Below are 12,768 nucleotides of genomic sequence, written 5' to 3' on the forward strand. Positions count from 1 at the left end.
ATGCTAAGCATTAGCATGATGCTAAGGGATTTCTTCTCTTCGAAACTAAAATCTGCCCAGAATTGATAGAGAGATGAATAAAGCTATTACATAAAATATTAAAGTAGATTAATTCTTGATAGTCATTTAAAGTTTCTGTTGCTGCATTCTGTGTGATGAGTCCGCTGCTCTTGGACGCCCCCTGCTGGCCTGGATGTCCTAACCAGCAGCTTGTATTATATCATTCATCTTCCTACTTTAATCTATTTTTAAAAATCCTTTATTTCATAAAGTTTTAAAAGTTAAAGCTTCACACATTCAATAAACATTTATGTTACAGTTTCTTATAACAGAAAACTTCACAATAATCAAATGTTTGTTTCCAGAATCTGAATTTTTTTCAGGTTTTATGTAAAATGTAACATTTGTTCTAGAACTCAGATAAAATCTGACTGAGGATGAAAAATATTTCATAATCCAGATTATTTTAGAGAAAAATAATAATTTATCTTGATTCTTGATTTAGTTTATTGTGTCAAATGGAGCAAAGAATAAATTTATCTCTAAAATGTTTCACTCAAAGAAATGATATACATCTTTCCTTTTGAATATCAAAAATTATGATTTTTATTTTGCACAATTACAACTAATTAATAAAAAAGAATATAATCAGTGAAACCTGAGTTGTAATTGCTGAGTTTGCTTCTGCATCAGGCCGGCTCTTTGTCCAAAATAACCAAACCAGAAAAAAATTGTTTTCACTTTAAACTCTTTAAAGTTTATGAAATTCATAAATGTAGAGATTTTATGAGTTTTACCAACATATTCAGTGAGAGTTTATATAAAGATTCTCTATTTCTGGTTGATGCCATCTTCAAATCATTTCATTTTTTACACTCATATCGATATGAACAAACGTTTCGGACTCGTTTCTCTGAATAGATCTGGAGGTCAAAGGTCACATCCTTCCTGCTGCTGTGGTTGAAACATTTCAACAGGGTTGGCTACGTTCGAGTCCAGAAAAAATGAGATTTTCAGTATTTGAGCTAAATCAATAAAATACTTTGCAGCGTTTAATAATGACGCTCGGTGGAGTCGCTCTGACTCTGGAGGTTTTTGGAGTTTTTGGTTTCCGCAGCAGATCGTCTCTGTTTTCAGGCTTCGGTTGGTTTTAGATTAACGTTCAGACGAGTCCAAGCGAACGGAGCGAGTTCCTTCTGCAGGACCAACGCTAACCTCAACTCAACACATGAAAACGTCTTTACTACATTCTCTCTTTGTTTCATCAGTTTGACTGAAAGCAGAGCCGGCCTGAGTCATAAAGGAGCCGAGCCGTCCCCCATAAGGAACCACTGACTTTGAAACAGAGGTTCACAGATTTGTGTTGTTTGTATTTAGTTTTAGCTTCAGTTTAATTCCTTTACTCTGGAAAATGATCATTTAAAATAATTTGACAAGCAAATCAGTTCTGTATAAAATGGAAAAGCTTTCAGACAGACAGATCCATGCTTTATGACCAAACTGCTCCACAGGCTGATTACTGAACATATCAGTCCTGCATGTGTGAAGCGAGTCGTTCCAGTGACTCTTTGCGTGTCGTCCCGTGTGTGATCCTCTGAACCCGGACAGTCGGCGGCTCCAGCAGAGCCTCCTGACATCAGATCCTGAAGCGCCCGGAGCGCCCGGACCGGACCAGTTTCTCAACATTTGGGCTCAGAGCTCCTGCCGTCCTCCAGCGTGTTTCTCTGACAGGAATCACGGTAGCGACCTGCGCAGGCCTGCCGGGACGACTGCGCTTCAGAAACGGATTTGTTACATGAACCGGAGCGGAGCGTGGTTCTGGTCACAGCAGAGGTTTAGCTGCCATGAGTTACAGTGACACGTTTCCACGGCGACAGAGCGTTTAACCCGGAGCGCAGCATGGATCTGTGTCCAGGTTTTACTTCAGAAAACAACTTTATTACCAAAACAATGTTTAATAAAACTGATGAATAAATACATACACTGCAAAACACAAAACTTGCCAGATAAATTAAAATGAGACTAAACTAACTTACAGGTCACTTTTCAGCAGATACAAGTTTGCTTTAAGTAAATAAACTCATTAATATTGATGAAAAAGTTCTAGTCCCTCTGCAGATTATTTCACTGATAATAAAACATTTTCCCCACTTTATAAGTGAAATAATCATCATGTTGAACTGGAACTTTTTCATCAATATTAATGACTAAACTGTTATTTTTGCTGAAAGTTTCCTGTAAGTTAGTTTAGTTTCTTTTAAGTGAACTGAGATATTTGCTCTATAAATCCAAACTCCTTTCTTAGGATTGAGTGTTTCTGCAGTGTAAGAGGCCGAGTTACAGGGTTAGTGGATATGTGGCTTAACTTTTATCAATACTGTAATTTTAATATCGCTCAGAGAAGATGCATCATCTCTAAATCTGGAGCGTTTTGATGTTGGAGCTGCTGTGCAGTTTTCTGGCTTCGCTCTGCGGCTGATCGATGGCGGTTATCTAAATACTCCAGCCTCCATCTCGCCTGCGTCCTTCTGCTCCACTTCTGCGTGTGATGGATGAGTTAAAAAGCCTTCCCATCCGGCAGGACAGGTTAAAGGTCCAGCAGCAGCGCAAACATTCATACTTTTTTCTCTCTCCTGTCCATGATGTAAAAATAAAGTGTGTGAGCCTCATTAATCACAAAGCACACACAGGGAATAAAAGTGCCGTTTTTTCCCCTGCAGCTGGAAAACAAAGCAGATTGAAAGCGAGACCAGCAGCGGAGATGTAACTGGAGCCGCTGGGTAACTGGAGAAGCGCCGGGCAGATTATCGCCGTGGTGACGGTTCCCCTGCGTGGGCCGAGGCCCGTTTGACCTCCGACTCTGACATCCAAACAGCGCTTAAGAACAACCGCTAATGAGCAGAAAAACACACAGAAATCCCACTGAAGCTGATGGAGCCGATAAAATCATCCTTCATTCAGAACCAGCAGAACGTCCACAACCAGCAGGGCCGGCCTGAGGCATACGCAAAGTCAGCAGCCGCTGCTGAGCTTTCACAAGAAAACTGCAGAAAACTAAACTGTCAGATCTTCTTGTTTAAAATCGTTTTAGACGTTACAATTTATGGGGAAAGTTTAATAAAATCTGAACTTTATTACATTATCAGTTAAATCAACATTTCCATCAGCTGTGGAAACACGAGACGTTTGTTTTCTGAAATATTCTGGACTTTTCTCTGCAGAGCAGCCGTATATTTATTAGAAATAAAAACATGAACTTTGGTTTACTGGAATGTTTGAGGCCAAAAATCTCTCAAAGAATATTTGAAATCTAAAATCTTTAAGAATTGTTCATTAATTTTTCTGAAAGGCAGCAAATTTTTACATTTAAAATAAATGTAAACTTTAAATGTTTTAGATTTTTGTGTATTTTCCAAATAATATTAAAATTAACAGCTGCATGTTTTCTGCAGAACAGTAAAATGTTTCCCCAGAAAACTTAGCCGGCCCCAGGTATCAGCGATCTACATGTTGCTTTGGTTCCTCCAGGCCAGCAGGGGTACCCCCAGGCTGCACACGTTTTATCACAGCATCTCCATGCTTTGTGTTCAAGTTTATCAACTTCTTAAAATAAAAAATATGAAATAGTTTCAAGCAGTAAAACCATCCATCCATTTTCTAACACCTTGTCCCTTAATGGGTCAGGAGGAGCTGCTGCCGGGCGAGAGGCGGGGTCACCTGGACGGGTCACCTGGTCACCTGGACAGGCCGCCAGGCTGTCTCAGGCAGTAAAACCAGTAAAGTCATAAATTAATTATATTGTTTCCGTTTAATATCTTTTGGCAGCTTGGAAATAAACAATAATATTTTGGGGGTTTCTGATATTTTTAGTTTAACCTTTAAACTAAAGCGTAGTTTTATTGTTTGTGTGAATAAACTGTTCATTTATTAAAACTGTTTATGATTTGAATGAGCCGCTTCAGAGACACAATTAGACAAAATATAAAATCTATTTTTCCTTTCATCTGCAGATCCATGTGACCGTTGCGGCTCCAGATCATTTCGTTTTTTTACTTCAGGTTGTTTGAAACTAAATATTTTCCAGGTAGAAATGAAGCCGCGCGCAACGTGACGTTTCCTGTCGTTTATTATTATTATTATTATTATTATTATTATTATTATTATTATTATTATTATTATTATTCATTTTCATTCATTCTAACAATCCGCTGACGTCGGTCCAGTTATTCTGGTTGATCGGATTTAATTAACGATCAGGTCGAAACGACGCGCAGCTTCAGATGTAAAATTAAACTGAATTAAATTACAGTTATTATTTATCTCCATAATGTATGAAAAAATCTAAAGTGAAATAAGTCGGTGTGTAAAGTTGACGAGCGACTCCGTCCTTCATCTGTTAGAACCAAATGTTTTATTGTTTATATGTTTTATAATTTAACAAAAATATTATATATAAATGAAATAAAATGTTCAAACCTTTATGATTACTGTTTGTGTTTTTAAACATATTTAACATCGATTTTTAAATGTTTAAGTAAAAATTCATTAGTTAATTCCTTCACTTGTCATTTTCGCGCTCCTTTATTTGCACATGAACATTTAATAATTCCGCACATCTGCGCTTTTCTGACCTCAGAACTTATGAAGCATAAACTGCGACTAAACTGAGTTTTAATGAATTTAGGTTTGTGTGTGAACCGTTTCCCAAAAGCAGAATCTGTCAGAGAAATGAAGATGTTGGTTCTGGTTCTTACCTGGGTCTCCGCATGAAATCACATTCTTGGACAGATTCAGCTCCATTCCAGATCCCTGCGAACACAACAAGCTTTTATTTCAGCTGCTTTTTCCTCACAACTTTATTAAACATATTCATCCTGAACTGGTTTCAAGTTTCTGAATCTGAACATTTAAACTGGAGGGAAAAAAGTGAAAACAAACAAACAGCAGAAAGAAAGAAAGAAAGAGAAAATATTTATTGATCCGAGGCGTCGCTTCAAACGGAACCTTCATCATTTATCCAGAACCAGGAACAGACACACACACACACACACACACACACACACACACACACACACACACACACACACACACACACACACAGTTATCTGCGGGAATCTGCTCCAGTAAATCTTCTCTCTCTGTCCCTTCAGCCGAGCAGAAATGTTGAAATGTTGCCTTGATTTTCCGCACAGTCTTAAAATTGCGCCTTATTTGCTCCATGTGTTGTTATTATAATTAAAATAATGAAAGCTTAATGAACGCTTTCTTTCTGGTCTCCTTCGGGTCTATTTGTGTTTAATGTGATGTTTTTCTCGCAGCTCTAAAGCTTCCCAGTCAGGACCAGTTACTCACCAGTTGGTTCCCAGTAGAGAGAAGAGGTGAAGGGAGGAGAAGCCTGACTGCGTCCCATGCAGGTGTTGAGTAAATCCAACAAAGCGCGGTCTGTGCGTGAGGCTGCGTGAGACTGCGTGACGCTGCGTCCGCGGTGAGCGCCGCTGTGTTTCCTCCGCGCTGCGCTGCGTCGCTTTTCTCCTCCGGCGCTGCGCTGCACGCCTCGCCGTGACGTCACCACGCCCCCACCCCGTCACCTTCCTCATCCTCCTGCATCTTCTTCAACCTTCATCCCGAAAAACAAAGATTCGGGATGAAAAACATCAAACTATTATTACTATTATTACGAGAGAGCAACGCGAGTTAATAAGCAAAATAAATTTACATCTGCATGTTTTTCGTACTCAACTCATTTACCGTTTTTTATTTTTTATTAATTCTGAATAAAGGCTAAGATATCTGGTATTTTATATATTTATAATATTAATTGTTTTTAAAATTATATTTGTTGTTATTTTTATTCTTTCTGATGCGCCTACATCACATTTATTTTTGTTTAAATTTTATTACGTTATTTAACATTTTGGATTAGTTGTTGAATCTTCTGACCTCTTATTATACTTTACGTTTAATTTATTCCCGTTCATATTTTTATGTTTAGTACTCAGATTTATATTTAATTGTTTTACATTTTCTCAAATATTATAACAGAAATTTATGTAAGCATGAAGTATATGTTAACTTTGATAAATGTTATATCTTAATATAACATAAAAAATAAATGTTTAACTCTCAGATTTATAGTAACTGGATGAATTTTAGCAAATGTACAACAATAAGAATCAAGGTTTTGTGTGTTTTTAATAATTGAAACAACAGATTATTGCTTTTCTTAAAATCGTTAATAAAAAAGTTTTTTCTTTTTTAGTCATTACAAGTTCAGCATGAAGAGAGAACAGAGTTTGTTTTTTCAAATTAAACTCCGCTTCCTTTTCAATTATTGCTTCATAATTTATATCTGACTTATGTTGCTTTTGAAAATTAATCAGATAAATACCAGAGCAAATGATTAATGTTTCCTAAAAAAAGAAAAAGGGTGAGGACAAAACAGGTTTTCTTTTTTTTTCAGCAGGAAATTCCCACCGCAGAAACACAGGAACCGGAAACCGAGCGGCGGGATGATCTGGGTCAGAGGTGAAGCGAGTCGGCCACAGGAAGCCGACATCAACTCATTCATTAATAACTCAAATAAAATTAAATATTTAAGAATTATTAATTCTGAAGATAAAATCTAAAAGCTGAATCATGTTTTGGGTGAAGCCCAGACATTTAGCGCAGGAAAAATGAGTTTCCATGTTCAAACTCATTTTGGCGATGAAGACGCCAGAGAAAATGTGAAATTTGTCCCTTCTGCCCTCCTGTAGAACCGAGCCGATTTATTTGGGCTGATAGTTTCTACCTGCAGGTCCTTTAATCCACACAGAAGGAACACACTTCAGGTTTGGGATTATTACTGCAGATTTAGCTAAATTAACATACTTTTTGCAAAATTACTATAAAAGATAATGCACCTCATCATAACTATTGGCTTATAATTGATCAAAGTTCTGCATCTTTCCTGTTTGACTGCTGTTGCTCTATACAGACCCAGAACAGCTCAGAACAAAAATGAACTGAAATATGAATTTCTAAAGTTTTTAAACATTAATTTCTAAAGTAATTTTATTTAAATTAAACATAACAGTTCATAAATGTAATGTTCAAAAATGATTAAATCCTTCCTCAGCATGTAGATTAGATTTTGATTTATTTCTAATTATTCTTTTTGTGTTGTTCAGTGCATAGAAATGTTACCTGGGTTTTGTTAATAATAAATGTATCTATTCTGTGTATTAGCTTAAGCGCACCATATTAGCATAAAGCTGTCGGTGTTTGCTGCATGTTTTCTCTGCTCCCTGTCTGATAATCAGTAACGGCCACAGAAACCATTTAAACACAAACAGTTCAGATCTGCATTAACAGTTATGGTACAAAAAGGTTTAAGGTTAGTTTTAATCCAAATTTAGCTAATCTAACGATGGCGCTAATGCTAAAGTCAAACTTAATAGCAAACTGAGATTTTTAGTGCTGAGCACATTTGCGTGATATTAGTAATCAGAAAAAACGATCAAGCATAATATTCTGATGGGATTTAAATTTTCATCCATCCATTCTGCATCCAGCTTTAGCTAACGCAGCATCTGAGCTAATTCTAAATTCTAACTTGCTATTTGGGTAAGCCAGTCTCTGCTAATCATCAACTGTCTTAGCAGTGTTTGTCAGTGAAAAGGTTCACACGTTAAATAGTTAAAATAGATTTTAAAAGTTTGTATCTCCATTAGCATCTGCGCTAATGATAAAGTCAGAGGGTATTTACCATCAAGGTGGCGCTGTTAAACATGACAAGGTTGTTCACATGCTACCGTCAGATTTGAAAAAAAGAACGTTTGTATAACACAAAAGTCACACATGCTAACAAGCATGTTGCAGCTAATCATTGTTGGATGAAGTTGTGAATGAAACCTTTTAGCTGCCACTTTGTCCAAATGCATTAATTAGTTTGTAGCCTATCTAGCACTAACTAGTTCTACGGTGGCCCAGAAGGGTCAGCAAAATGCAAAACCCACACAGAAGAAGTTGCTGTTGTGCTGTGACTTTTACATATTGTTGACCCTTCTGGCCCACCATTAGGGTTTAGCTTTAGCGCTACACAAAAGTCAGGCCTGCTAGCAAGTTGAGCTTCTTAACTTTGACGCAGCTTCTGCTTCTTAAAGGCACATCGTAGTTATTTGTTTACATGTCACTTTGTTAAAATATATAAATTATATTTTGTATTCAGCTTTAACTAGCTTAGCGTCTGTGCTAATATTTGCTAGCAGGTTGAGCTTGGGGCTAATGAGCCGCTCATCAGGGAAACTTCTTTCTATTTCATTTTGCCTGTTTGAACAATTTGAAACATTTGTAATATGTTTTCTTTTATTTAGAAAATTTATTTTAGTATCTTTTGGCTGATTCAAATCAACAAAAATAAAACGAGTTTAATTAATCTGGTTGATTTAACTCTAACAGTTGGTTTATCAGTGTGTACTGGTAAAAATACTCATAATAGTCTCATCAGAGTGTGTAATTGTCTACCTGTGAGGCCTGCATTGCTAGATAATGAGTCTGTGACACACACACACACACACACACACACACACACACACACACACACACACACACACACACACACACACACACACACAGGCAGCAGGCTGTAATTAGGCAGTGAGCAGAATGCTGTGATTACGGGACGAGTGACTGGAGGAGTTAAGTGTCACCCTGCAGGCGAGGCCGTGGCCTCTTCTTCTCCTGTGTAAATAGGTGGGGGGATTATTTGGGCCACTCAGGTGTGTGTCTGTGGCCAGACCTGTCTGTCTGTCTGTCTGTCTGTCTGTCTGTCTGTCTGTCTGGTGGACAGCTCTGCACTGTAAATAGTTATTCCTAAATGACAGAACAGCTCACATGCAGCTAAACTGAAGAAGTGACACTTTACAGTTGCTGTTTATTTTTATTTAAATAAAAACTGAAAGTAGGAGTGATTGGTTTCTTGGTTGATCTTCAGCTCAGCGTTTCCACCGTCCGTCAGAGGAGCAGAGCCGGTGGTTTTAGCCTGTCAGGCCTTTTTCCGCCCGCTGAGCAGCAGAGAAGTCTGTGTGAGCGGCGTGTCGTCCAGATCCTGCAGAATCAATCAGGAGGATTTTCTCAGCTTCATGTTGGGCCGCTCGACAGAACAGAAAGCCTTTTGTTAAGTCCAAGATGTTTTTTCTAACTCAGTCCGTCTTCATGCCGGCCTGCCGCGATGGCAGAACAGACACTAAACAATGCAGCCATATTTACTGCATAAAGTCTGCAGCGTTATGGATACATATCCTCCTCCAAACACAGCAGCAGATGAGGGTGAGCTCATCCTGTCATCAGCAGAGCCGTGCTGAGGATGGGACACGTCCCGCTTTGAAGCTGTCCCCCTCTCAGGGTGTTCGACGCAGATGTCACAGTTTCCGATCGGCAGTAAAATTAAAGATGTTTTGATTAGGCCGGTCTGGGAGATTACCAACATAAACAGCTCCGCAGTGTAGATCATCATTTTCCACTTTGTCCAAACTCAGCAGCTCTTCTCAGCTTAGCGCTGATGACAATCGGACATCCAGCTTCCAGTTTCACATCTGAGCGTAAACATGGTGCTGGATAAAGACTGCTTTCCTTTCTGGACCTGCAGGTAGAACCTCACAGCAGCCTGGTTACACTTTGGTCTGACAAAAACCTTACAGTGAAACCTTCATCTAAAGTATATTTAAGGCACTATTCACCTTTATCGTACAGAAAAATGAGGGGAAATAAGACATGCAGCATTCATATCTTAATTTATGTTTAGAAATCTGATTAAAAGGACTTGATGTTCTGGACTCTTTGTTCTCCCAACAGCCAAACATTTCATTCAAAACAGAAAAAATCTAAATGACTTTTATAAACCAGGCTGATGGCTGGAGGTTCCTCAAGGCTCCTTTCTCAGCTCACTTTTATTCAGTGTCAGAAACGTTTGTCCCTCTGGTGCTTTTTACATTTTGTTGAAACCATACTGGATATTAAAATGTTGGAGCAACAAAAAGTAATGTATAAATATGAAATAATAATAAAAAAATTACTTGAGTAATTCCACAACGTTAGTTATCGCAGTTGTTTTCTGTCCAACGTGACTGATGCTGAGAGTTTTTACAAATAAAATTAGAAAATAAAAGAAATCTGCAGCTTTAGCATCAGCTGAAGGTCACAGTAATAAAATAAAAAAGAAATAACTTTATCATTCTGCTTTACTTTGAAACCCTGGTAATACATTAAAGTTTATGGCTACAACAAAATGTAGAGAAGTTTAAAATGTGTAAATACTTTGGCAAGGTGCCGTGAACAGACAAATAAATCAGAAATCCAAAATATATAATAATACAAACAAACATCGTAGTCAGATCATAAACTCCTGTTTGACTCGGATGAAGTTTTTCCAGTAAAATGAAATTTGTACCTGCAGGTGAATCTGATTCAGAGAAGAAACTCAGATTTAGATTTAATATTAAAGCGTTCATCCGGCTTGTTGTGCATAACGGAGCGACTCCACAGGAAGCTGCAGCAGGTTCTCAGGATTTGCTCCGTTAGCAGTTTATGTCTGTGGATATCGAGGCCTTTAACAGTCAAACGTCTTTGCTTTCTCCTCTGTAAGAGTTTAAGCCGCAGATATTTACTGCAGAATGAGGTTTCCATATCTGTTTATCCCTTCAATCCACCTGCATCTCCAGCTGATAAAACTAATCCGAGAGGAAAAGGTCTGCTCTGTATTCAGCATCAGCTTCAGACGGGATGAGTAAACGGAGCTGCAGGATCCCATCGGCTCACGTGGAATTAGCCGCTGATTCGACCCACTGAGGCCGGCTCTGCTGCAGATCGCAGGAAATTACTGTTTATATATTAATGCATCTAGAAACACTTCATAAAAACACTTTTACTTTTTGTAAACATTAATTAAAGAAATCCTTCCAATCATAGAACCGAAGCAGAGTGAATTTATAACACTGAATTGTTATAGCTACATATATTATTTACTGTTAATGGGATCTATTTTTATTTTTCCATTTAAGTCCAAACTTTTTCTAAAAACAGTTGAATTAGTTCAAATCACCCAGATGTTTTCAGTCAACAGGTTAATGGTGTTTGGTGTCAGAAAGGAGAGCAGATTCAAAAACCTCCTGTTACCTAGCAACCACAGCTGATCTCCAGCATTTGGTTGGCTGGTTTTCCTCTGTATAATGGCTTCTGGAAAAAACAAGAGTTTAGTTGTTGACTTCTTGCATTCTGGCTGGTTGTGCAGGAGGCTCCACTGATGCTTTTCAAAGATGTACGGTTGTATAATTGTGCATTTGTTTGCAGCCATTTTCTTGTGTGGGTGTAAACGTTGAGTTGGGGGCGTGGCCAGCAGCAGCTTGTTTGGATTTAAAGCGACAGAGACCCTAAAACAGCTCAGACTGAAACCAATTTCTCATATTTGCCCTGAAAACTGGAAGCTCTTTTAGATTACAGATATTCAGCTGTTTTCTCAGAACAACGGATTTATCGTTTGAGACAATGGAAGCAGAGAGGTCATGTGACCTGAAATAACATTCATACATGACACTGAATAATTCCTCTCAGTAAATGTCCGGATAAAGTTTTGGTGTCGGTCTGATGATGAGCTGCTGCATCATCAGGGCGGCGATGGACCAGGGGCGGCACTAGGGTTTACTGACGGGGATCTGGAAGTGGAGAGGATTATTAATCCAGGAGCATCAGAATACACTTTGGATATGAGATTAATATTCAGAAACATTGAACAGTTCAGTCATCGGGAAACAATTCTGGAAAACAGAAAAAAATATGTTCAATCTGCAGTTTTTAAATACATGTCAGTTTTAAAAAATTAGACATTTAGTAAAAAAATATTCTTTATTTTTAATATTTTATGTAAATTAAATTAAAGTAGATCAGCATTTGTTTTTAAAGGAACACCTAGTAAAATAAACCAGTAAAACCAGTTGAGTCACATGACATGTTCAGGGTCTTCAGGTTAATTAGACATGATAAAAAGCTTTATCATTCATGAAGATTATGATATAGAAATAAAAACAAGCCTCTGAAGAGAAGCCACAATAACAAAAGTAAACAGACATTTAGATTAAAATTAAATAAAAGGGAAGTTTTGCTCTTTGTACATAAAATATAAAATGTTTCTTGCAGCTTCACCAAATCAGAGCATAAAGTGAGCAGTGGAGCTTCTGAATAATTAATCAGCCATAATATGTAAGGAATAGTGACAGCTGCAGAGCAAGAATATAAATAATAATATTTAAAATGTAGGCTGAGCTGATTTTTCCTGAGATATAAATTATATTATAAGCTTCATATTCACCCTAATAAAGATTATTATTAAGTTAAATATCAAAATGTTCCACAGGATGATTCTTCTTTAGCTCGGTTCCTCTTGTCAGACGAGAAGCGTTTATATTCTTCTGTAGCTAACAAAGCAGGAAAACTTAGAAAATAATAAAAAGAAAAACCAGTTAACAGATCTGCTGACCTCAGCATTATGTTTACACGAAGACTGAAATAAATAATGAATCCTCTGCAGTTTAAAGATTAAAAACATTAGGATGATAGATAAAAATATTCATTCAAAGATTTATATGGTTTTCTACTCAAAGGTGAAAAATGAAAAATAAAGTCTAAATTTATATCAACATTTTAACATGGTAAAAACTGTTTTGAATAGAAAAAATTAAGAGTAAAGTATTAAATTATTCACTCAAGCTGAAATAAAAAATAATGTACTTGACA

At 37.4% G+C, this 12,768-nt stretch overlaps 1 protein-coding gene across 2 annotated transcripts in view; it reads right to left on the bottom strand.

The window, feature by feature from the left end:
* pitx1 (paired-like homeodomain 1) overlaps positions 1–5,505 on the bottom strand; it is a 17,681-nt gene extending 12,176 nt beyond the window's left edge. For both annotated transcript variants that reach the window (XM_015024196.1, XM_015024195.1), the window contains exons 1-2: positions 5,353–5,505; positions 4,755–4,809 (exon numbers count right to left, since the gene is read on the bottom strand). In XM_015024196.1, coding sequence (XP_014879682.1) covers positions 4,755–4,800 — 46 coding nt within the window. In that variant the 5' untranslated portion in view covers positions 4,801–4,809; positions 5,353–5,505. The remainder of the gene's footprint in view (positions 1–4,754; positions 4,810–5,352) is intronic.
* Positions 5,506–12,768: the final 7,263 nt, after the last annotated feature.

The sequence above is a fragment of the Poecilia latipinna genome, unplaced genomic scaffold (assembly GCF_001443285.1).
Source record: "Poecilia latipinna isolate Pla-1442-1.1 unplaced genomic scaffold, P_latipinna-1.0 Scaffold3565, whole genome shotgun sequence".
NCBI classification, from domain to species: Eukaryota; Metazoa; Chordata; class Actinopteri; order Cyprinodontiformes; family Poeciliidae; genus Poecilia; species Poecilia latipinna.